The sequence below is a fragment of the Peromyscus californicus genome, unplaced genomic scaffold, assembly GCF_007827085.1.
Source record: "Peromyscus californicus insignis strain IS unplaced genomic scaffold, ASM782708v3 Scaffold_14__1_contigs__length_90479793_seg_2, whole genome shotgun sequence".
In the NCBI taxonomy this organism is placed as follows: Eukaryota; Metazoa; Chordata; class Mammalia; order Rodentia; family Cricetidae; genus Peromyscus; species Peromyscus californicus.
The window spans coordinates 634,845-661,237 of record NW_026294436.1 but is presented as its reverse complement, the minus strand read 5'-3'; the positions used below and the strand labels follow the sequence as shown (position 1 = coordinate 661,237).

The window sequence follows — 26,393 nt, the reverse complement described above, 5'->3', positions numbered from 1 at the left end:
GGATTCCCCTGTCATCCCTCCTCCCACCCCCCAGTCTTCCCCCGCAATCCATGCCCCATTCCCACCTCCTCCAAGGCAAGATCTCCCCTAGGGATTCAGCTCAGCCTGGTAGATTCAGTTGAGGCAGGTCCAGTCCCTTCCTCCCTACACCAAGGCTGAGCAAAATGTCTCAGCATAGGCCCTAGGTTCCAAAAAGCCAGCTCATGCACTAAGGACAGGTCTCGGTCCCATTGCCTGAGGGCCTCCTAAATAGTTCAAGCTAATCAACTGTCTCACTTATCCAGAGGGCCTGATCCAGTTCTATGGGGGCTCCTCAGCTATTGGTTCACAGTTCATGTGTTTCCACTAGTTTGGCTATTTTTCCCTGTTCTTTTTCCAATCGTGGCCTCAATATCTCTTGCTCATAGAATCCCTCCTTTCTCTCACCAATTAAACTCCTGGAGATCCATCTGGGGCTTGGCCGTGGATCTCTGCATCTGCTTCCATCAGTTACTGGATGAGAGTTCTATCATGACAATTAGGGTATTTGGCCATCCGATCACCAGAGTAGGTCAGCTCGGGATTTCTCTCGACCATTGCCAGTAGTCTATTGTGGAGGTATCTTTGTGGATTTCTGGGGACCTCTCTAGCACTCTGCTTCTTCCTATTCCCATGGGGTCTTCATTTATCATGGTATCTTTTTTCTTGTTCTCCCACTCTGTTCCTGATCCAGCTGGGACCTCCTGCTCTCCTAATCTCTCTTTCCCCTGACCCTTGCCCTCCATTACCCCCCCCCCCCATGTCTAGTTTGCTCATGTAGATCTCATCCATTTCTCTGTCATTGGGCGATCCCTATGTCTTTCTTAGGGTCCTCTTTACTAGGTAGCCTCCCTGGAGTTGTGAGTTGCAGTCTGGTTATCCTTTGTTTTACATCTAGTATCCACTTATAAGTGAGTACACACCATGTTTGTCTTTCTGAGTGTGGGTTACTCACTCAGGATATTTTTTTTCTAGTTCCATCCATTTGCCTGCAAACCTCATGATGTCATTGTTTTTCTCTGCTGAGTAGTACTCCTTTGTGTATATGTACCACATTTTATTTATCCATTCTTCAGTTGAAGGGCATTTAAGTTGTTTCCATGTTCTGACATTAATTGTCCAAATTCTACTTCAGATTTATTTCACTCTGATTTGCATTAAAGCTAATGATCAATTTTTTATTATCCCCATGTATCATATTTTAAAGTCTTGATGATAGGACTCTTACTATTTGCATTTTATTTTCCAATCAATTGGCTTGACCATGGTTGAAGTTTTAGGGACATTATGAGGTTTTGTTATTGTGTAACCATTGTAGGGTACACAAAGGAAGATTGTTATGAAGCCACGTGGTGACCTAATTTTCTGGAACCACTGTTTTATGATGGTCCATTGTTTACCAAGATGGCATGATGAAATATGTGACTGGATCCCTGTGAAGATAAGAGAGGTAGTGGAGCTGAAAAAATGACTCATTTGGTGAAAATGAGTAACAAAAAATTGCAACAAAGAAGAGGACATGAGTTCCATCTCCACGACCTTGTGAAAACAGAACTGTGCAGCAGTGCACACATGTAACCCCAGTGCCGAGGGGAGTAGGACAGGAAGACCCTTTCGGTTTCCAGGACAGAAAACACAGGCTCGTGAGAGACTGTCTCAAACACTAAGACAGATAGAATTTGATGAATATACCCAATGTTAGCTGCTGGCGTACATACACACACACACACACACACACACACACACACACACACACACACACAGAGACATGCACACGCAGGCATGTGTGCACAAAGTGGAGATATTTGAATCATATGTATTTTTGTGTGCTATGTGTTTAGACAGGAACTATACCCCCAAAGACTAAGGTGTTGAAGTCTTGATCCTCAGATGGTGGGTCTCTGGCTTCATAGATAGATAAATTCATTGGTGTGGTGAGCCCATTGTGAGGTGGGAGAAAGTAGGACATAGCAATTATCTCACTGGATGTGTATCCTCAGATACCGTGAAGTAAGCCATGCTTCTCCAGCACAGTCTTCTGTTGGGATGCTGATTCACTTCAGGCGCAGAAACAACAGACTGTGGACTCAGACCCTGAGTTAAAATCAACATTTCCCCTTTCAAGTTATTTTACATACAGATTTTGTGACAACAATGTAAAGTGATAAAAAAAAATATTTCTAGAAATGATTTGTTGTGACCTGATTCATTTGAGCTGCTGTAAAGTAAAATAATGTAAAAATACAAGCTATGAGAGCCAAATGTCCTTAATGCAGTGGTTCTCAACTTTCACAATGCTGTGATCTTTTAATACAGTTCTTCATGTTATGGTGACCTCCAACCATGAAATTATTTTTATTGCTACTTCATAATTATTTTGTTACTTTTAAAGATCATAATTTAAATATCTGATATGTGACCCAAGGTTGAAAAACTTCTGCTATAAGATCTCATGAGTCTGTGGATTTTATTATTGTCTTTAGAGGAAACACGGCAAGATTGTATGAAGAAAGGTGAATCATCCGTTACACACCATCTACCCCTATCTACACACCCTACACCCAAATAAAAAAAAAACTGTATGTTTAAATGCATTTGAATTAAATATGAATGGGCTTTAAAATGTGCTCATTCCCCAACTATTATATGATGGCTATTGACTTTACATTTATATTTGCATTGAATATTATAAATGATCTGGGCATGATTTGAAGTTTAGAGGACAGTATTGTGAGTTCTGTAATAATTCTGTCATTTTATGTAAGGGATGTGAGATTCTCCATGTTTCGGCAGCCTCAGGACTCAGGAACCAGTTTCTCATAAAATGGTCTTTGAGGACTGGCGAGATAGCGCAGTGGGAAGAGGGGCTTGCCACTAAGCCTGCTGACTTTAGTGAGATCTCTGGGACCCACAGAGTAGAAGAAAAGAACAGACTCTTACAAGTTGACCTCTGACTTCCACACATGGGTACACACAAATACGCACGCACACATGCATGCACACACGCACGCATGCACACATGCATACACGCACGTACGCACAAATGTGCTCATTTTATGAGCAACGTATATAACTGGAAGATTTAAAGTGTTCTTGATCCCAGAGAACAGCATTCACTGACTGGAGAAATGGTAGAGTCTGATATTTTGCTGTTTTGTATATTATAATACCTGAGAAACCCCACAAAGGTGGCCCTGAGGATCTGAACTAGGTTCTTTGATCTTGATTTTCCTCAAGCTGCTGATTTTACCTATGCCTGCGTCTTTGTTACTCATGCAAAATGGGGATTAAAGTGTTTGCCTTTAAAGGGTGTTGAATTTTGAAGTAAGGCCCAACTTTGCAGGAAACTGCCTGGAACATTTTAAGTGCTCAGAATGGGAAAGAGTTTAGCCTAAATCCACTCCTGGGCTTTGGCTCTTTTATTTTAAGCAAGCCACAGTCTCTGGTGGTACACAGGTGTCAGCTATTTTGGTTGTCCAGCTCTTTTGTCATTTGTTACATCTTACCATATCACTCAGCACGGGTTAACTTAAGTCGTCATCACTATACCTCACGGCTGACTCTGTGGCTTGGCTCAGTGAAGGTTTCTCCCTTTGCACATTACACTTTGACACAGATTTTGGAGCCCCACTGAATTTTGTATTTGTAAACTAGAACTTCAAAGTGTGTCGTATCAGATATCTTGGGGTAAAGGCTGGGGAGATGCGGGATGGCTCAGTGGGTAAAGAGTTTGCCACACAAGTAAAAACCTGAGGTGTGAGCCTTGAAACCCATGTGAAGACGCTCACAGTAGCACATGTGCATAAGTCAACTGCTCTTGTAGCAGGACAGGAAGCAGCAACGGGAGAATTTCTAGACAAGGAATCCTGTCGCCTGCAAGATATAAGGCAAGGATGGATATTGAAGGTTGTCTTCTGATCTCCACATGTACATAATGGCAGGCACACACCCTCACTACCACACACACACACACACACACACACACACACACACACACACACACACAAACACACACACACACATACATACACATACTCATACACACACAAAGCCACATGCTTATCCATAAAGATTAAACAATAGATAAATACATACATACATACATACATACATACAGGTAACTTGTATGGTAAATGAAAGATTTTATTTCCATGCTAAATTCTCCTATATTATCAGTTTCCGGAAATTTATCAAAATGTCCCCAATAGAAAATTATCATATGTGAATTTCACAGTTTTCAATGTTTTTGCCTCATTGAAAAGTTTATGAGTCTATGAGAAGATGGGTGGGGATCAGGACAGGACCACACCTTCGAGAGGCTTGATGGCCAGGACCTGGAGCCCAGTTCCTGACATATTTACCATGTGACTTTGAACACATCATTTCATCTTTTGAGTTCCTCAGCACCATTCTTCAGAAAAAGGAAAATTCTCAAAAAGTTAGTATTTTTTTCTCATAAAATTTTAATGCAAATAGAATAATTTTAGTTTAGTCCCTGCCAGCCCCTTTCCATCCATGTGCTGTGCTCTAGAGAGCTGGAGCTGGTCTGACTTTAAATGACCCCATCACAGAGCTGGTTATCATTTGTTTGGAGCGGAGTGTCATTAATCTTTTCTGTTTCCCCCTCTCCCTTTTGGGCTCACTTCAGCTGAATAAGCAGGAAAGAGAACAATGAACAACATTATGGAAATGTTAATTCCTGCTGTGGCTGAGTAGCTCTTAATCACACTATTAAGTGTATTCTCTGATTTAATCATCCTGGCCGACAAGCAGGAAGACCAGGATGGATGTTGATGAATGTCTGTCATTAACTTCTGATATGGATGAGGCTGTTTTCTCTCTAACTAAATGTTAGTTGTTTTTTTTTTCTTCAGAGATGATAGGCTATATATAAAGAAAGGATGTATAAAATGTCTTTTTGTGTGTGTGTGTATGTGTGTGTGTACGTGTGTGTGTGTGTGTGTGTGTGTGTGTGTGTGTGTACATGTGTAGGGAGCATGTGGTCGCAGAGGCTAATGTTGACTATTTTCCTCAGCTACTCTCCTCTCCACTAATTTTTTGGTGACAGGATCTGTTAGAGTTCACTGATTCAGGTAGTCTAGCCGGCAGGTGGGCACTGGAGACTGGCTCTGACTGTCCCGTGCAAAGACCACAGACATACCATCTGCCCTGGCTTTTGATGGGTTGGTCCTCAACAAAATATTTTGCTGATTGAGCCAGATCTCCAGCCCTACTGCATGTCTATCTCTTCTGCTATACCATTGCTCAGCTGAATTGCATTTTGTTCACACAGTAAGAGTAATGATTTATACTTAGGACTGCACTGGCCACAGCTCTCCCTCATATTTTCTGTACTCACACCCTCCAGCTGCAGTCAGTGACAGACAATGCTTACTGAATGTAGAGTCTTGTTTCCCTAAAGACACTGCAGTACATCAGACCCCTTTGCCGTGGGGTCCTTACCTGTACAAGTGCTTCCCTCCCCAGGACGGTGTTGGTGGAAGTCCTCAACATGTAACCTTTAGGTGAGGGCCACTGTTTCCCTGAGACTCTTTAGGATTCTTGGGCAAAAGTCAGTGTCTTGCTCTGAGTTGTATTTAGATGCCTATCTCACTCAAATTTATATTACTCAAAGCTGAAAACAAGCTCTTCTTCCTCTAGAAGTTTAGAGCACCATCAGGGCAGCCAGAGTCTTTTAAAATTTCTATCACTGATACATCACAAAAAGCCTTTGTACAACACATAATTCAGGAACCATTAACATAATGATTGTATATACATTTTATATTATTTTGTGAATAATTCACATTTAATTATTCATATATACTTTACATGTGTATATATACACACATATGTGTATGTGTATACACACACACACACGGAGGGGCAGTTTCATTTGTAGATTTGTGATTTGGGTATGAAATGTCCCCCATGGCTTTATATGTTTCAGCACTTTCTTCCCAGTTGGGGTGCTTTTTGGGATGTTGTAAGACCTTTATGAGGTAAAATCTATAGGAGGAAGTAAGTCACGGAAGTGGATCTTAAGTATTTGTAGCTCACCCTCAGTTTCCTAGTGTGGATCGAGTGTAAATGAAATGTGACCATCCAGGCTTCTGCTCCTATCACCGTGTCTTCTCTGTTGTGATGGACTTGAAACTATGATCTACAATAACCCTTTGTCCCTTAAGATGACTTTGTCAGAGATTTTTTTTTAAATCACAGCAACAAGAAAGTATCTAAAACATAAATTTAATCTTGTTTCATCCCATGGGTTGACATCATGAGAAGGAGCGCAGTGCTTAGCCAGGTTCAAAGTGATTAGTCAGGAGAGTAGTTTCCCCAGCATTCTCAGAACAGCTTCTAAGTGAGCACATGAATGGGAGGCATTAAGATGCAGAGATGAAGAGCTGTGGGTGGAGCTCACTTGACAGAGGGTTTATCTAGCATGTACAGTGCCCTGGGTTCTATCCCCAGCACTTCCTATACTGGGCAGAGCATTGAGACAGAAGGTTCAGGAATTCCAGGTCACCCTTGGTTACAGAGTAAGATTGAGGTCAGCCTGTGATATATAAGACCCTATCTTAAGAAAAGAAGACTTGGAGATGAGGAAAGACTGACCATATAAATTGACGAAACTGACAAACACCATGTTTGAAAGGGCTGATAGGTGTAGATGTAAAGGTTGCATGGCAGAAAACAGGACTGGGTTGAAAATCAGATAGACTTTACTCCTCCTTTTGACTTATTGAGTTTACCAGGGTGTAAAGCTGTGACCAGGTACTGCATCAAAACAACTAAGCCTCGGGGGACATCATGGAAGAGGGAATGGGAAGTTTGTGAGAGAGACCCAGAAGGTCAGGGATGTGGCTGTAAAACTGTTTCTCCTAGAAATGACAGGAAAGCTACACCATGATACATCAACAATGGGGCTGCTCAAACAAGGCCTGAATAATGATAATACCAAAATACATGCTAGTGTGGAAGGGGGAAAGCTGTTGGGGACCCACTACTGGACAAGGAACTACAGGCCACTAATGACTGCTGAGAGAGGGACTTAGTTGTTCCTCGGGATGAGCCCCTAATTGGCTCTCCAATATCAAGTGGTCAGCCTAGAAATCATCAGCAAACAAGCAACAATGAATGACTCAGCAGGTTGTACTTACATATTTATGCACATATATTTAATAAGAATAATTAGACTAGCAATGTAAAAGGGAAGAATTGGAGGAATGGGACATGGGGGGGGACTGAGAAAGGAAAGGGAAGCAAGGAAATGATGTAATTATATCTTAATTAAAATGAAAAATATGAGAAAGAGAAAACCAATTCTCTGAAGAATATGAGAAAAAAAAACAAAATAAAATGAATTGAAGCCATAATAACGGTGGCAGCAACTCAGCACAGCAAGTCTCTGAACTCCAGAGCTCCAGAGCTCCTTGCTCCCGTGAGCTACCCACACTGCTCCTGGAAGCTGACACAGCTAACCTGTCTGGGCTCCTGTGCAGACATCACTGAGAGGCTGTGTGTTTACAGCCTTTTAAACTTGAACAATTCAAAATTCAAGAGAATCTTCAATTTGAATTCTGTTCATTAAACCCTAATTGTGTGAAGAGGCTGGTCCATGACTTCATGTGGATTTCTTGCATCAGGAAAACCATAATTGATCCAAGACTGCACAAAAGAAGCCCATACCTAATTATTCTATTCAATGGATTGTTTTCAGGAGGGGGAGGTGGCACCATGGGTTAAGTGTTTGTTTCACAATTATGAGGATCTAAGTTACAATACTCAGAACTCACATTAATAACAAAGAAAAATAAAAAGCCAGATGTGGTGGTGTAAATGCTGGGTATGCCCATGGATATCTGCAGTCCCAGTGCTGGGGAAATAGAGACAAGAGGATCCTTGCAGCCTCCTGGTCAACTAGTCTTGCTTAGTTGATGTATTTCAGATTCAAGGGGAGATCCTATCTCAAAAAATAAAGTTAAGCACAGTTGAGGAAGACTCTGGACACATCCTGGCCTCCACCTGCCCACACATGAATGTACATACAAGCACACACATATGTTTTCTTCTCTCCTTAAGCCATTCCTCTGTAAATAGCATATTAACACTCATCGAGGGAGCCTTAGACGCCACATGGTGCATCTTACTCATTACTAAAACTTTTGAACTTGGTCTTCTGCAGTGTGTGTATCTGGAGTGCAGATAAAATATTGTTCTTTAGCAGTTCATGAAGAAGTGGCTATGGGCTAATATTCCTCTCCCTTCTCTCATCTTCCTTTCCTCCTTCCCTTCTTTTTCTTGTCCCTCCTCTTTCTTTGCCCTCTTTTCCTATCTTCCTTCTACTTCTCCCCTGTCACACACACACACACACACACACACACACACATGCACGGATCTCAAGGACCCTATTTCTTTTGTGTGCATGCACATACACTTGCATGTGAGGGTCAGAGAACAACGCTGGGTGTTATTCCTAGGTACCTGCCACCATGCTTTCTCTCTCACTGGACTGGAGCTCTAAGTCGTCCAGGCTATTTGGATATGGAGCCCGGATATCCATCTGTCTCCACCTCCCCAACACTAGGGTCACAAGGGAGCACCACTGTGTCTGGACTTTTCCTCCTTTTTTGTCATGTAGATTCTGGGGGTACAGCTCAGGTCCTTAGCTCACAAGGCCAGCACTTGTACCTCTAAGGTGTCTCCCCAGCCTGAATTTGTACTTTTATATATTTTTCCTGTTAGCAATGTAAACTCAGAGGCATGCTTTGTTTATTTCTTTGCTTTGGTTTTGTTCTGTGATTTATCCCTGATGGTATAGTGCTAAAATAGTGTCCAAAATAGATCAAAACTTCAGTAAATGTTTGTCCAATAACTCAATATTTTAAATATAAGTAAGTAACAATATTTCATTCCTTCACTGGTGGAGCAGTTTTTTGTCAATAGAAAAGGAAAGAAATGTTTCCAAAGGCCAAAATTTGCAGTTAAAGTGTATATCATTTCCTTGACTATATGATTGTGCTGTGAATTAAGGCAAACCACATATTGTTTGTGATTCTCAGTGTCCTCATTTTCTCTTCTCTCCATTACTCCACAATGACTAAGAAATAAAGATGGGTTATCTGGAATGAAAAACAAAAAACAGAAACAAAAACATTGAGCTCTAGCTTTTATACACACATATTTAAATATGAATATATTTATATATTTTTCCTTTATTTGTATACAGTTAAAATAATATAACCCATCAGCTGTTCAGGTCACTTGAGTGTAGCCTGAAGAATTTAGGAGGAAGGCAATTTATCTGAAATTTACTTGAAACAGGGAGATATTTTTGTCATTTAGGGAAAGCCTTAAGAGAAGAGTACTAGCAATCATCCACATGAGGAATTCTAAGCAGGAAGATAGTACTTACTACAGGGCATGTAGAATTTAACTCAGATATGGTGGTGTGATGAAGGTGGACATTTTCAGCTCTCCTCGGTGAAGTCACACCTCAAAATACTGTGCTTTTCCTAAAGACCTTTCCCCCATTTTTCTCATGGCTATAGCACTGGGCTTCTGATTGTCTTCCTTATACCTGTTTGCTTCAAAGACTTCCAGGAGAAGTCAGATGTGTAGACAATTCAGAGGAAGTGAGCACTTTGTATATGTAGATAGTGATACATATATGAAAACAAGAGTTTTTCTATACAAAATCTTGCTTGTGTAAAAGTCCCTTATAATAATGTGCATAAACTGAAATTTGCAACTGCTTTAGAATTGCTGTTTGATTTGCTTTGGTGAAATATCTCTTGTAGCTCAGGCTGTCATCTGACTTATAACTAGCTGAAGACAGTGCTGAACTTTTGATCCTCTTGTCCCCACATCCCTACTGCTGGGATTACAGGCCTTCACCACTACACCTAGTTTATGTGTGTGGTGCTGGGAATCCAACCCACAGCTTCTTACATTCTTTTTTCTTTAACTAATTTTTTAAAATTTATTTTACGTACCAACCATAGTTTCCCCTCTCTCCTCTCATCCTGTTCCCTCTCCCAACCTTCTTTCTACCCCACCCCCCCCCACCCCCATGCACTTCTCAGAAAGGGTAAGGCCTCCCATGGGAGTCAACAAAGCATGGCATATCAAGAGAGACAAGACCAAGCTCCTTCCCCTTGCTTCAAGGCTGAGCGAGGCATCCCACCATAGGGAATAGCTTCCAAAAAGGCAATTCATGCTCCAGGGACACATCTTGGTCACACTGCTAGGGGCCCCACAAACAAACCAAGCTACACAACTATCACCTACATGCAGAGGGCTTAGGTCGGTCCCATGCAGGCTCCTTAGCTGTTGGTCTAGAGTCTATGAGCTTCCAGGACCTGGGTCATCTCTCTCTGTTGGTTTCCCCATCATGATCTTGACCTTGGCCCCTTGCTCATATAATCCTTCCTCCCTCTCTTCAACTTGACTCCTGGAGCTCAGACCAGTGCTTGGCTGTGGATCTCTGCATTTGCTTCCATCAATTATTGGATGAAGGTTCTATGATGACAATTATGCTAATAACCAATTTGATTAAAGGAGAAGGCCAGTTCAGGCACCCTCTCCACTATTGTTGGGAGTCTTAGATGGAGTCAGCCTTGTGGATTCCTGGTATTTCCCTGACACCAGGTTTCTCCCTTACCCCATAATGACCCCTCTATCAAGAGATCTTTTTCATTGCTCTCCCCTTCTGTCCCTCCCCCAGCTTGGCCATCCAGATTCCTCCTGTTCCCATCCCCCTTCTCCTCCCCTCTATCTCCCCCTCCCCGGCCCCCAGTTTACCCAGGACATTTCATCTATTTTCCCTTCCTAGGGTGATCTCTCTTGGGATCCTCCTTGTTACCTAGCTTCTCTGGGGCTGTTGATTGTAGTCTAGTTATCATTTTTATCCACTTATGAGTGAGTACATACTGTGTCTGTCTTTCTGGGTCTGGATTACCTCACTCAGGATGGCTTCTTGCACTCTAGGAAAGCAGAGCACTCTGTGCCCATTGAACAACATCCCCAGCCTCAGGAGTAAAATTTTACAACTTGGAAATGAGTAAAAGAGCCTGTAATTGTTGTTGCTGTTGTTGTTTTAAATTTTAAGTATCCGGCATTTGCCAAGCATAAGGAAGACAGCCAAAGGAAGTTAGGTTTGGTGCCTTCAGCTGATGCTGTCTAGGGCCTCCATATCTGTGCCTGCTCTTGTTTGGGACACACTATCATTTTCTGAATGGTAGCTACAAGCTACTGTGGCATTCACAATCATTAAAGACAACACCAAGATAATAATGAAATCAGGACCCTGAGCTGGGTTTTTCTTATTTTGTTTGTTTGATTTTGATGGTTTTGTTTTGTTTTGTTTTCTCCTCAGTGAATCATAATTCACTGAAGATCTCCAGGGTGTGGTCTTCACAGGCTCTTTTCCCTTAAGTCCAGGAACTTGAAAGTTTATGACTTCTCTTAGTCAGAGCACGAGGTTATTTTGCTTCTCCTATTGTTGAAATGACTCAGTGGGTCAGGATCCCTCTAACATGTGCTTATGTTCTGTTTCACCTTAATTTCCACCCTCTAGGATATCTACCAAAAAGACACAGGACTGGCTGATCTTGGTTCTTACTGTGGTGTGTTGGCCTGGGCAGTTTCAAAGGGAAATCATTCTATCCACATATATATGGAGGGGTGTGTGTGTGTGTGTGTGTGTGTGTGTGTGTGTGTGTGGTTTGCTTAAAAGCTGATTCAAAATTTAGAAAGAAGACCGAGAGAGTAATGTTGGGTGATTAAGGTGATGCTGAGGAACAGATGTAGGAAAATGACACACAAGAGTGAACGAGAATATACAGCTAATGTTTCTAGTTTTGACTCCATTGGAGTTTTTTTTTTCTTTTTCATGATGGATGTGTGCATTCATCTGTATATTGAAGTAGACCATCTTGTCATTCAAAAAGTATCCCAATATGTTATTCTTTTGAGGCAGTGCTTGTAAAAGTTCAGTTTCCTTTTTAATTCCATTGATTGTTGTTCAATAGCACTCAGCTATGACCAGTCACTGAAAACAATGCGGCACTGACCCTCTTAAAGTGACTTTTTAAAAGCTTTGTTTCTGAGGAAGGGGTTTCGTATGCTGAAAATTTCCCTTGATTTTGCCTAAAACTATGTCAAATCATTCTATTATGCATTATCTAAACTGTAAATTTTGCATTGTTACTCTTGAAAATAAAGTATAGTTTTAAATGTTTTTAAGCTGATATAACCAACTTAGTTGTAATATTGTCTAGTTTGTTATCAATTTGAGTTTATTTCCCTGACTCTTAATGCTGTCATTCATCTGTGTTTAACTATGTTCTTTTAATAAAAATACCTTTGTACATTCATAACTGTTTGTGTGCATAAGTATATATATTAAAACATACAGAGAAATGAGAGAGTTAAAGGAGAGAAGAGAAAATGGAAGCCATAAAGTAAAAATCAGGGGGTAGGGGAGACCATACATGTACACACACACACACACACACACACACACACACACACACACACACACACACACCACCACCACCACCATGAGCTCCTCTGTACTATTTCAGCTCATACTTCTGACTTATGAAACATCTTGTCTTTCAGATGGAGCCCCATTCACCTGGTGGATTGGGAGATCCAATGAAAGACACCCTTACTGGGGAGGTTCTGTTCCTGGAGTCCAGCAGTGTGGGTGTGGCCTAGAGGAGAGCTGCCTGGATGTTCGCCACTTTTGCAATTGTGATGCAGACACAGATGAATGGTAAGGAAAGTTTTAGGTTTTATACAACAGTGGGAGATATCTGATACACAGAATTGCCACTAAGAGAGAATGATGCGGATAACAAAAGCAATGGGAATTAGGACTGCATTAAAGAAAAAAAAAAAAAGGCCTGGGGCCTTAGAGATGTCTCAGCAATTAAGAGCAATGGCTGCTCCTCCAAAGGACCTGGATTTGTGTCCCAGCACCCATATGTTGGCTGACAACTATATTTAATTCCAAATGATTTGATGCTCGCTTCTGGCCTCTGTGAGCTCTGCACACACATGGCACACATGCATAAGAACAAGACACTCATATACAAAAAATAAAAATAAAAATGTAAAAGCCTATCTTTGTATTCAGGACTAACACTAAGGTTTGTGCCAACATTTTGTGTTCAGAACTTTCCACGCTAAGCAAGGAATGCAACGTAATATGTAATTTGCTATTTAGTTTTTCTTTTTCTCTTCACCCTCCATGTGTGCATGTGTGTGTGTGTGTATGTGTGTGTGTGTGTGTGTGTGTGTGTACGTTCTTACGTGTGTGTCTATGCATGTGTTTCTGCCTGTGTGTGGAAGCCAGAAAACAACTTCCACTGCTACCACCCACCTTGAGTCTTTGAAAGTATCTCTCACTGGCCCAGAACTAGCCAAGTAGTCTTGGTTGGCTGGAAATGCCTGCCTCTGCCTCTGCCTCTGCCTCTGCCTCTGCCTCCTAGTTCTGGGATTACAAGCACTTATCATCATTCCAGGCCTTTACATGTGGGTTCTGGGGATCAATTCAGGTCCTCCCACTTTAAGGCCAGCACTTTACCACCAAACCATCTCCCCAGATCTTGAGTTAGCTTTTGAAATACACACGTTAGGAAAGGACCTGGAGAAAAAGATGTTTAATTATATCGATGGTTTCTCTTTCTTTCGATGATGTTTTAGTGAATTTTCTACCATTGTTAAAGTGACCTTCAACATCAAATTAAAGTTTTTATATTACTTATAGATTTTGACTTAGTGATCATATAATTCTCACAATAATCATGATATTCCATAAGAATGTGTGCCTTGAGGTTGACAACTGTCAGGTACAGAACAGTTAAATGACTGTCTAATGTTATACACCTCTGTCAAATTCAAACCCAAGTCCATTAAACACTGCATGTCTAGTGCTCTCCTACACCAGCTCAGTCATGCGAGGTGATGTCTAAGTTCTCAAGTTTATTAGGTCTACATCATCTCCAACCTCCAGCAAGCTGTTTGGTTTTCACTTTACAGTTTTGAAAATGTGCATACAGCATGTCCATTTTTGAGTCCGGGCTGAATTACAGGCAGTTCTTGATTTTTAATGTTTGCAGTATTTCTCTCTCTCCTCATCAAATGCTTCTCAGTTATCATTGAAGATTCCTGTGATGGTTCTCTCAGACCAGTTACAGTTCCCTTTGCATAATGTATTATCTTTCACTGTTGAAATTGTTACTGGTAAGGACCAGTCCAGTGAAATTTGAGATCTAATCAAAACCTTGTTTTAGACCAGTAAGCTACGGTTGGGATCTGGTTCACTCAATAACGTGTCTCCACACAAGCAAGGTGTCCTGGATTAAATTCCCAGCCCCCTCATAACTAAGTTATTTAAACATCTGGGCATGGTGGCATGGTCTTAAATTCACAGCACGGGCAAGGTGGGGGCAGGTGTGTCCTTGGAGCACATTGGGGTGATTCCAGGTAAGAGACCATCCAAAAAAGAAACAAATAACTAACTAACTAAATGAAATAGATAGGCAGTACCTGGGGAATGGCAGCCAAATTTGTCCTCTGGGCTCCATATATATATGTGCAAATGTACATGTACTCCTGTACACACACACACACACACACACACACACACACACACACACACACACACTCAGGTACACAAATAATCTCAGAAAAAGGGTAAACATTGTCTGCATCTGCTTCTGTAAATATATAGACCATGAGTTCAGAATATCATAGAGCTGCTTGAGTACAGTGGTGAATTCCTTTAGATTCTTCCACCACTGCAAACTCTTCATGTGGAAAATGTCAGATAAAGTTGGCTGAAGGTCAGATGTCAACCTCTTTCTCCTTTGGTCTACCTCTTTACTTTGCAGTGAATTTTATTATAGCATTATAGAGACCTACACATAAATCTTCATGTCCTGGATGGAGAACAAATCTCTATGAACCACCAGCCTTCAATCTATCTGGTCCTGATGCAGTAGACATTTGATGAAAGTTTCAGGGAAATAAATTCAGAACATGTTTGGAGAGGGATATATTAATTGCTTTTCTTTATACATAAAAAAGAAATTTCAGGAAGAAGGTTCTATTTTGGCTCATAGTCTAAGAATGTAATCAATCACGACAGGGAAGTCATTGTGGCCTGAGCTTGAGGCAGCTGGTGACATTGTGTTCACAGTCAGGAAGCAGAGAACGATGAATACTGAGGCTCAGCTCACTTTCTCCTTTTTACTCAGTCTGGGACTTTGGTCTAGAATATGGCGCTGCCCACATTTAGAATAGGCCTTCCCACTTCAATTAACCCAGTCCAGACACTCCCTCACAAGCATGCCCAGAAGTTTTGTTTTATGTGACTCTAGATCCTATTAACAATCAAACGGAGCAATCAGATTAAGCATCATCTTCAGGTTTAGGAGAGTTGTGTGAAGTTTTTCTTTTCTTTTTCTTTTGGTAGTTGTGTTACAAAACAAACAAAAATAAAAAGAAGCCAACTAAAATCCTCTAATCCCAGGTGCTTAGTCAGATTCACTGATGAGTTTGAGTCATAAGTCCCTTCACTGTGTCTGGTATTAGACAATATTTGCAGATTTATAGGCTCAGAATAAAATGCCTCCACTTTATACTGTACAATTAGAGAAGCTGACACAAGGAGAAAATGCAAGGTGGAAACTGCCATTGGAAATGGAGTGTTTCTTCTTTGGTGTGTTTTTCCCGGAGTCACACTGCCTGTGTGTCCCTTCTCACAGTACAATTGTCAGCACTTAGTTGACTGCACCTCAACCGATGCTTCAAGTCAGCGTTGCACTGGGGACACCAGCTGCACCTCACTCACTGAAGGTGAAGCACTCCTGCACTTTCTCTAGAACATTCCACGGATCATGCCATCCACTCCCATCCCAGCCTCCCTCTCTGCTGACCTAATTATTAGTTCACTGACCTCTGAATCATTTATGAGCTGATTTACCTTCATAATCTACGTTGTGCTTACAGGGACTTACCAAAAGGCCTTTTCCCCACTCCTTTTGTGCCAGCACACTTGTATGTGTGCAGATGCACATGCACATGTATGCATGAGTATGTTTAGGACTGAAGTCAACATTCAGTGCTGTTCTTCAAGTGCTATCCACCTTAGTTTGACTGAAGCTCCTCTATCTAGGTAGGCCAGCTGGCCAGTGGTCCTTAGGGACCTACCTGTCTCTGCTTTGACAGAGAAGGATTATAATCATGTACTGCCATCCTAAGTTTAATTTTACCTGTGTTCTGGATATCAAACCCAGGTTTTCATGCTTGTGCAGCACTCAGTTGACTAATTGAGTCATTTTCTCAGCACTTGTGAGACCTTTTAGTACCATATAGATTAATACATATATCATAACTCCTTTTATTTCTTTATGGAATAAGCAACTTCTCTTAGGGTTATCAGAGTTTTTAGATACAAGTCTTGCTCAAAAACTGTCTTACTTTGCTCTCTAATGTTGTGTTGAAATACCCAAGGTAGGTTAGAGAATGAGAAGTTTATTCAGACTTAGAGTTCTAGAGGGATATGTGTGCATCATCGTCATGCGTGGCGGCAGGCAGGCTTGGTGACTGAAGCACAGGGCTGAAAGCTCACAACTTAAACTGCAAGCAGGGAGCTGGATGAGCAAAGTAGAAATGATGTGAAACTTCAAAACCTAAAATCTTGCCAACAGTGACATACTGCCTCCAACAAGACTACATCTCCTAAACCTACTCAAAGAGCACAAACAACTGGGAACCAAGTATTAAAATATCTGAGCCTATGGGGATGTTCTCATTCAAAGCCCCTTAACCAACCTACTAGGAGTCAAAGGAAAGGTACTGAAATTTCCTGTTAGGATGCTTTCTTTACCATGAGAATCCATGCTGAACAACCAATTACAAAGTCTAAGGGAGAAGAGGTCTAGAAGTTCCCATCCTTTCGATGAAGAAGAGGTTAAAATCTGGAGTACACTCTTTCAAGTTTCACTGGTGACTTGAGAACAATTTGTATTTTTTGGTGAACATTTTGGAGGACATGTTATTACAGGATTTCATTGAGTTAACTTTCCTATGGTGATGTCATAAATATCTTGTTATTTGAGCTAGGGTTCTAGTGACAGATCCAAGAGCCAATTCCATCCAAGTTTTACTAAGTGAATCAATGAGTTTACTGAACTTCCTTATACAGCACTGTGAGGGATTACTTATTGAAATATGACTGGCATCCAAACATCTGTGTCACCTCAAAGACCCACCCAATCATGAATGATAACCTCATGGAAACTGTATCCTGGAGGCTCCCCTTCAGCTGGCCTTCCACATCCTATATATTCCAGTATCTTCCAAGATAACTTTCAGATGGAGTAAGACAGGAAGGAGTAATATCTGGAATCCCAGGTGAGAGTACTTGACCCACCCACCTCTCCTTCTACTGGAGAGTATCTACAACTCCATAACAGACTTCCCAACTCTGTATTGTTCTGCTCAAGTAGTTGCCATGGCTATGGAGTTAAGACAATATTCACTCCAAGGACCATCTTATTATCCTCCCAATATCACAGTGTATGTTTCACTGCATGTGGTGTTGTTCATGTTAAGTGAATTGACTGAATACCACTCTGTGCCAGTCAGCCAAGAAAAAAGCAGAGAAAAGCCAGGTCATACATTCTCTGTCTCTGAAGCATCCATCAGACAGTGTGGAAAGTGCTCCTTAGTCACGAGTGTATCAATATGATACATTTGATAGCAGGGTTAAGAAGTTTGGGTGTAGAAACAGGGTCAAGAATTCTGGGGAGCTGGATTTCATAGAAAAGAAGTAGCTAAGGTGGAACAGTTACACTAGTGTCATATGAAAAGGAGAGAACCTTTGTGCATGCAGACTGAGAAATACGAAAGCGAATCAAAAGCACTGCAGAAGCACGTTGTTGGTGTTGTTATAGGAAGTGAAGGAATGGAACAAGGAAGTATCAGATATCAGATGATGGAATGTGTCTGGCGTGTGTGTGTGTGTGTGTGTGTGTGTGTGTGTGTGTGTGTGTGTGTGAAGACTAGAGGTCAATTTCAAGTGTCATTCTTCAGGAGCTGTCTATCTTTATCTTGAGACTTTATCTCTTACTAGAACCAGGAGGGTGACAAGTAAACTAGGCCAGTCAACCTGAAAGTACAAAGGATCTTCCTGTCTCCATCTCCCCAACTCTAGGATTGTGAACTTATGCCGCTACACCTGGTATTTATTGCCTGCCTCAGTTTCACTATACTTGTGCTACGAGCAGTTTCCTCATCAGCTATGGAATAAGCCCCAGATCACTGAACTTCTTATAGAAATACCAGTGAGCTAGTTTTACCAGCACAAAATATTGTATCTGTGTTAGCCATAAGATCTGGTAGAATTTGAAATGCATCTGCCACTTCTCTACATAATTCCACTGTCTACTGAATAAAGGAAAGTACAAAGCCAAAAAGAATTAGAAAGACCAGCTTCTACCTTTCCTGCATGCATGGATAACAGATCTGAGCTGACTTTCCCCATATTTAAATAGTTTTGTTTCAGATCCTTATATTTCCACTAGTATCCCCAGTGTTCTGTGTGAATGTTAGAATCTTCAAGAACTTTAGTTCTTCAAGAACTAAAATTCTCCCAATTTCTGCTATTGGATAAAGTTAATCATAAAGCAAAATTGGGTTGGTGGAACAGTTTAATCCATTATACATGGTAGACAGAGCTGTCAGTTAAAAGTTCTGAGATGTACTTCATGAACCATACATAATATTCACATCCCAGAAAACCTATCCTTGAGGTTCTGATGGTGATGGCATAGTGAATGTCATGTGACTCAGTGGCAGAACTGCTATTCCAGCTGAGTTAAAGGATTCTCTTAACTTCACCAAATCCTCAGCAGTGAGGATTCCAGAGAGGTTTCAGAGAATCTCTGAAATCACATGGAGAAGCATCCATCTTCCTTCTTGCTAAGTGAGGCTTCCTGTGGAGCCTTAGGCAAACCCTTCCACTGCTTGTGACTGATTCTTCTTTGCTCTATTACAATAGACCTTGGTGACTGAGCTCTTAGTGTCATATGTTCCAATGAGATCAAGTAAACTAGGAAATTGAGTGGGTATCGTATGTTTGATGAAAGGGAGGAAGAGCTGAAAATAAGATGGAGATAAATGGGAATAAAAATATCACTCAATTAGCATTTCTAGAAGAACCATTTTGCTTAAAATTAAAGGAAGCCAAAATTAGATAAGTCAGGGGTGCACTAAGCCCACATATCTGTTGGTGTTTGGTTCCTGGTCTACTACTCATACTAAGATGCACAGATATTCTGATCTTTCATATAAAGTGGCATAACATTTACATAGAATGTGTACAGCCCTGCTGTCAATCATCATCAGATTATTGTATTGCCTCATATAAAGCTGATAGACTTTAGTTTTACCATGTTGTTTAGAGAATATTGACAGGCTTGCCATTGCCTAGTACAAACACAAGTTTATTTTAAGTATTTTCTCTCTATAGTGGTTTGAGTCTGTGAATAAAGAACCTATGGAGAGAAGGGATATAGTGTCCTATGAAACTGGTTATTCAAGGGTTTTTGTTACAGTCAAAATCTAAGTAGTAAAGTGAGGGGGAATAAAGATATAAGTAAATCAATCTTGATGTCCAACAACAGAGAATTGAAGGAGGAAAATATGGTATACAAGCATAAAGGTTTTCAGTAGTAAAGAAATGAAGTTTTTTTGTGTTTTTTTGTATGAAATTAAGTGCAATTAGAATAATACTAATCATAATAAGCAAATCACAGAATAAAGAAAATACACTTTTTCTCACATTTGTGGATCCTTGCTTTTTTGTATATACACAAGGTTGTGTGTGTGTGTGTGTGTGTGTGTATGTGTGTAGACATAATTATGTTCCACACATAATTATGAGCATGGGTGGGTGTTTTCATGTGTGTTTGTGTGAAGAACAAAGGATGAAGTTGGGTGTCTTCTGTTGTTCTTCATCTTTCATTTCTTGACCCAGGGTCTTTTACTAAACTGGAAACTGGCTGACCAATGACTCCATGGATCCTCTGGTCCTCTGGACTGCTAGGGTTACAGACTAATACAGGCATGTTGTTTTTGAGGGATCTAAGCTCAAACCCTCATGTGTTGGTGATTAGCATTTTCACCTACCGAATCATCTAGCTCCCCAGACCACAAGGCAGAGTTTTCTGAAGCAGTTTGCTAGACCCCCGAGGGTGTGCAAGAAAACCCAGGGAACAGCATGGTCCTGAAGGTGCTGTAGGGGAGTGTTAGACTTTTCAGGGAAGAGAAAGTGATCATCAGAGAGGGAGGGAAGCATGGCTGTGTCACATGTTGAAGGTGGGGAGACACTGCACTGGGGGCCTCCTGGGGACAGCCCTTAGCCTGGATTGTAAGTTTTCTTATCCAAATACCAGGACCAATACAAGTGAAGCTCCCCTCACAGAGAGCGTCCCCCCACTTCCTTCCTCACCGAGAGCGCAGAGGAGTTGGGGGTTCCTAGTTCTAGTCACTGCGTTTGCCCTTGGTGCACCTTTTGTAAAGCAGTGTTCCTGTCAGGGTGCCGTCTGGAAAGGGGAGTCCGCCGTTCTCATTTTAAAGATCAGTATACTTTTAGGGGATTCTTCTGTTTTCTTTTTTCCTTTTTTATCATAAGGAACCCTGGAGCCTTAACATACTATGTAGAGCTTAATTATGGAATGATACTGCAGTCATGAATGATGACTAATGACTTCTCTTGGACAGATGTTTACCTCTGTTCTTTGGTGGATTAAATCCAATTCAGACTTAACTGCTTTTGACTACATTGTTCCGCTCTGATATTATCAGAAGAAATCTCTTTTTTCCATATGCATTTTTGTTGTGAATTAATTTTCTAATCTCTTTCAAAAGTAGTTCTTAGTTCCAGAGAAGTAACTCAGATGATAGTATTCACCACACAAGCATGAAACCTCAGCTTGATCCCCAGTATCCAAGTAAAAGGCCAGGTACAAAACCTAAAAAAAAACATTCCAGGCATGTTGTAAGCACTTGTAGCTCCAGTTCTGGACAGGTGGAGAGAGGCAGGACCTAGGGCTCTGCCAGCCTGCCTCATCAGAACATTTTATTTGCTAATCTTTATCTGTTGCCCAATCTAATTTTTGCTTTGTTTTGGAACTTTCTCCCAATGGGCAAAAATTATAAGTGGTTAAGTAGTTTGGGGAGCTGTTAGTCACTGGATTCTTATGAATATCTGGCCTCAGCATCAAGTCGGCCCTTTCTGTTGGAGAGAGGTGTGCCTGCCCTCTGTGAAATCACTGTGCTCTCAGTGTTCAAAGAGTGAGTGAGTGAAGAGGAGGCCTTGCTGAGGTGAGGCTCAGGTCAAATGTGATGTGACAGTCTCCTCCTCTTCTCCTTCCCAATGCCATTTCTCTTGTTCTGCTTTCACAGCCCATAAAAAAACACACAGCTGTACTTCAGACAATCCCAATGACTGTGTAAAGAAAAGTACAGAATTTTCATGATGCACACAGAGAGAGCTAATCCTCCTCCTTTGCACATCTACAGCACTGATATTGTGAGCTGATCATGTACTCAGCACATACAGTTTTTCCTAATTTTTTGGCTGGTAGCACTGTCGTAGTCTGGATGCTAACTCTAATGAATCCCCAACTAAATTTTTATTATGGAATAGGATAATCAAAACCTACATTTGTCATCTGTTAATTAGAAATCATTCAGCTTCTTGGAGCTTCAGGTTCTGATTTTATTTTAAAAATAGAGAAAGGTGGGGTCGTTATTTCTGGAGATTGCTAGCTGAGTTAGCAAATAATCTTCATATCTACCACATGTGGCGTGTAGTCAGTTTTGAAAAAAGCATGTAGTTATTAATATTATTATTTTCTGTGATATTACAAAGTCTTTAATTAGAAGAGGCAACATTGGTTCATATATTAAATTTATATTTATGAGAATTATAAAGAAATATTTATATATGAAATAAAAGGGCTAACACTAAGAAAGAAATACCATGTCAGTGTAATGAAATTCCCTTCAACTGTCAAATTCTGGGTGGAATAATGAGATAATTCTGAAGTCTGAAATACTCCGAAATAGGGCTTCTGGTAAATTCACCATGCAGTGGCTGGACCTGCTGTGTATGAATACAGCACAAGAGCTGTTAGTCTGTAACTGAGGAGGCTGTGGTCTCCCACAGCATCGACCAAGGTGACCCAGGTGTAATCTCAGGGAGTCAGTCTCGAAAATGATTGCAAATTAGTAAACTGAAACCCAATCAATTGAATTGTGTAGTGTGTGGAGAAAGCCAGTGTGTACAGAATGGGGATGGTCAACCAGAGACCAGCCTAGGACAGCTCAAGGACTCAGAGCTGTTACTTTGTATGCAGCAATGTCCAGGGAAGACAGTGACCACATGGTGATACACCAGCTTCCAGCCAGGAGGAACTGCTCTCTGCCAGTGGGACTTCAGAGAGTGTGTTCACACACAAATGTGTTAATATTTGGGAAGCCATTCTTGGTTTCACAAGCTGGTCATTCCATTTCACATCTTGGACCCTGAGAAAAAGAATTTCAGAATTGTGCCATTTTCTGAACAAAGCTGGGATGTGAAAAACAGAAATGACCAGCAGTGATAGAAGTTCTATGGATGCCATCAGTGTTAGTTGGAGCATAAGCAGAGTAAATGACTAAACTACTAGGTTGTGTGGCACACAATTGTGAATCAACATTTCTCAGATATAGATGACTCTAGGTACATCTTTCTCTGTCGCTGGTATAAACCAGTTACATTTACCAATGTGGCTATTTGTTTTAGACATCAACTTTCTACAACCTAGAATTTCAGGAAAGACAGTTTCATTGAGGATTTACATCGGGTTGGACTGGGGGTATCGTCATGATTGACGTAAGGAGAACAAGTTCACTATGGAAAACACCATTCCTGGGAAAGGAATCCTGAATTCTTTTTATTGTTTAACGTTTCCAGATAAAAATCATTCCTGATAATGTGATTTACACTACTGAACCACATATACATTTTCCTGTGGTATCTGGAAGAGCCCTTTTATACTTAGCATGCTTTTTATATATGCCAATATGCTGACACGGGTCAACAAGTAGATGTGGACAAGATGTCATAGAGTCTAAGGGGGGCATGAGCCAGCACAATGGACAGACTTCAGAACCCAGCATGTGTAGCCGGAAAATGAAAATGGGATGGAGTAGCTTGACACAGCATGTCATGGTTTCTTCAGGGGGGAGTCTGGATTTTGTCTTTACTTCACTGAGGGTGTTTGAGTTCCGCTTTACAATCTCTACTTGTGAATACTTTTGAACAAAAACGGTAAATCTATTCTTTCTGTGTGTGTAACATGCATAGGTGTGATTTTTAGCTGAAGCAAAGCTTTATCATTTTAATGGTTTCTAAACAAAAGCACTCAAATTACAGATATTATATTATGTATTTCTTTGTATTTTTAATGGGGCTGTACGGGAAGGGTTCAGGTGAATATTTGGTTTATTTATAACCTAGATAAATTATTAAGTGTTTTTCTCCAAATCTCATGAGCTCAATTCTAAATCTTAAAATTTAATTTTCCGCATGTGCTATATAGCAAGAAATCTCCAATCCAGGATCATAGCTGGATGCCTATGAAATAAGTTGTCTTGCCCGAGGCCACAGAATAGTTCAGGGACAAAGAAGACAACTAAAGTAAGTGTCAGTGAGACCAATTCTGAGTATTTAATACAGACGAGACACTGTGCCCAGCAGCTGCGAATCTTATTTAATCTTCTGCAAGCTGCTATTCAGATGTGTACTCAACACACCAAGTGTTTCCTAAAGGACATCACTCACCCACACTACTAATATGTGTCCTTAAACACAAGACAGATACCAGGGAGGCAAAACCATGACTTGGTTCCCGACCTTTCTATCCTGTGATACTGGGCAACAACTCAGTGCCTCCAAGCCACTTTCAACATTTGTAAATGGACATAGTGATGTACACTTCAGAGAAAAATTGTGTGGGCAAAGATTACACCTATCCTTAATGAATTTCATCCTGGAAGTATTTGCACAGTCAACGGAAATTTATTTATTTGAGTTGAATTTGTACTATTATTTTTCAAACATTGTTTTTATTTAATTTTGAAAATGTCATATATGGCATCCATCCTCTGTAGTACCTTTCTAGCTCCCCCGGTATGTGTATGGGTATGTATACATATGTATGCATATTTTTATTTGTGTCTAGGCTGGTGCATGTGGATGTGTATGAGTGTACATGTGGTGGGCAGAAATCAGCTTTTGTTGTTATTCCTTGGGTACTGTATGTTCTGTATGGCAATGTGTTACTCTGATTGGTTGGTAAATAAATCACTGATTGGTCAGTGGCCAGGCAGGAAGTATAAGCGGGAGAAGGAGGAGAAAAAACTGGGAAGTGGAAGGCTGAGTCAGAGAGACACTGCCAGCCGCCATGATGACAAACAGCATGTAAAGATGCCGGTAAGCCACGAGCCATGTGGCAAGGTATAGATGAATAGAAATGGGTTAATTTAAGCTGTAAGAACAGTTAGCAAGAAGCCTGCCACGGCCATACAGTTTGTAAGCAATATAAGTCTCTGTGTTTACTTGATCGGGTCTGAGAGGCTGTGGGACTGGCGGGTGTCAGAGATTTGTCCTGACTGTGGGCCAGGCAGGAAAACTCTAGCTACACTGTAGAGTACATCTTATTTTTTGAAGCAAGGTCTCTTATTGGCCTGGACCTCACCAATTCAGCTAGGTTGGCCAGCAAGCAGGCCCCAGGGATCTGCCTGTCTCCACTTACCCAGCCTTGTGGTTATAATCAAGTGCAACAAGGGCAGGTTTTCTTGTGTAGGTTCATAAGATCTGGATTCAGGTCTCTATGCTCATACACCAAGCAGATCAGACTGTCTAAGTTATCTGCACAGCTCCACAATGCCAGGTTCTTACTTCCAATTTTATGCTCTGTCTAGTGGTACCACCATCACCTTGATTCTGAAAGACAGCTTAAAAAGAGGAGGAAACATTGACTTTCTCTATTCTTTTTAAACTTTCCTATTAAAAGAAAACTAGGTACTTCCTTATTTGCATAATTAACAAGAACAAAGCCAGAGCCATTAACCAGCAAGGTCTTTCTAAAGAACAAAGCAAAAAGCAACCAATAACTATAAAGATTCATTTTAACACAACTTAAAAGGTGATAAGGAACATTCAAGCCTGATTAAAAGCTTTTGGCAGGTGGTTCAGCCAAGTTCTGTAAGTGATTTTTGAGAGGGAATTGTGGTATCTATTTTCAAGTTAGGTCCTTAGATAGCAGGTCTTCTTTTATGGGAAAGAGAAGTGATGTTTAATGTCACATTAACACTGCAGTGAGCCTTTGGGTCCTCTTGGCCACAATCAGCACAGCGAACTTGGTAAACTACCTGTGCTCCTGCAAGCACATTTAGGGAAGACATAAAATCCAGTGGTGTTTGGAAGCAGGCCATGGGTTCTGTAATTGGTATTCCAACTATTCACACAGTTCCGGAGATGAAAGGCCTTCTGTTATGCTCCTCCTAACCCTAGCCATGCTGCATTCAATCCAATTCACTTTGCAAAACAAGTGTCTTCACACAAATTCCCTAGATAATCTATATTTTAACCTTCCTTTTTCCCCCTTAAATTTATGTTTTTCAGGACAAAGGATACTGGTTTTCTTACCTTCAAAGATCACTTGCCTGTAACTCAGATAATTATCACTGATACCAACAGATCAAACTCAGAAGCCGCTTGGAGAATTGGCCCTTTACGTTGCTATGGTGACCGTGAGTACAACACCCCCCTTTCTCTGAATTACGTGAACACAAGTTGTTTTGGTTCCCTTATCCCTTTTCCCTTCAGTGTTGTCCTAGTGTTGAAAATTCCCCCCAAGCCCATTGCTTTTCTACACCCAGTGGAAACACACACCTGTCCTGATGGACTCTCTGCTTCACAGGACACTACTGGAATGCCGTTGCCTTTTCTACTGAAGCTTCTTACCTCCACTTTCCTACCTTCCATGCGGAATTCAGCGCTGACATTTCCTTCTTTTTTAAAACCACCGCTTTATCTGGAGTTTTCCTAGAGAACCTTGGCATGAAAGACTTCATCCGACTTGAAATGAGCTGTAAGTGCCTTTCTTTACGAGTTCAGTGTCAGTGGTCCACAGAGGTTTGACTTTATCCTTGCCACCAGCCACCAGTACATTTTGTTAATGTTGAGCCAATGTAACCATAATCAGTAAAACTAGCACTGAAGCTGTCAAATCTCTGCA

At 41.0% G+C, this 26,393-nt stretch overlaps 1 protein-coding gene across 2 annotated transcripts in view; it reads left to right on the top strand.

The window, feature by feature from the left end:
• The window catches only part of Cntnap5 (contactin associated protein family member 5), a 915,960-nt gene that overhangs the window by 730,894 nt on the left and 158,673 nt on the right, over positions 1-26,393 (top strand). For both annotated transcript variants that reach the window (XR_008217835.1, XM_052736717.1), the window contains exons 14-16: positions 12,646-12,802; positions 25,778-25,905; positions 26,076-26,246. Coding sequence is in view for 1 of the 2 variants with exons in the window: in XM_052736717.1 (XP_052592677.1) it covers positions 12,646-12,802; positions 25,778-25,905; positions 26,076-26,246 (456 nt within the window). In the remaining variant the exon portion in view is untranslated. The remainder of the gene's footprint in view (positions 1-12,645; positions 12,803-25,777; positions 25,906-26,075; positions 26,247-26,393) is intronic.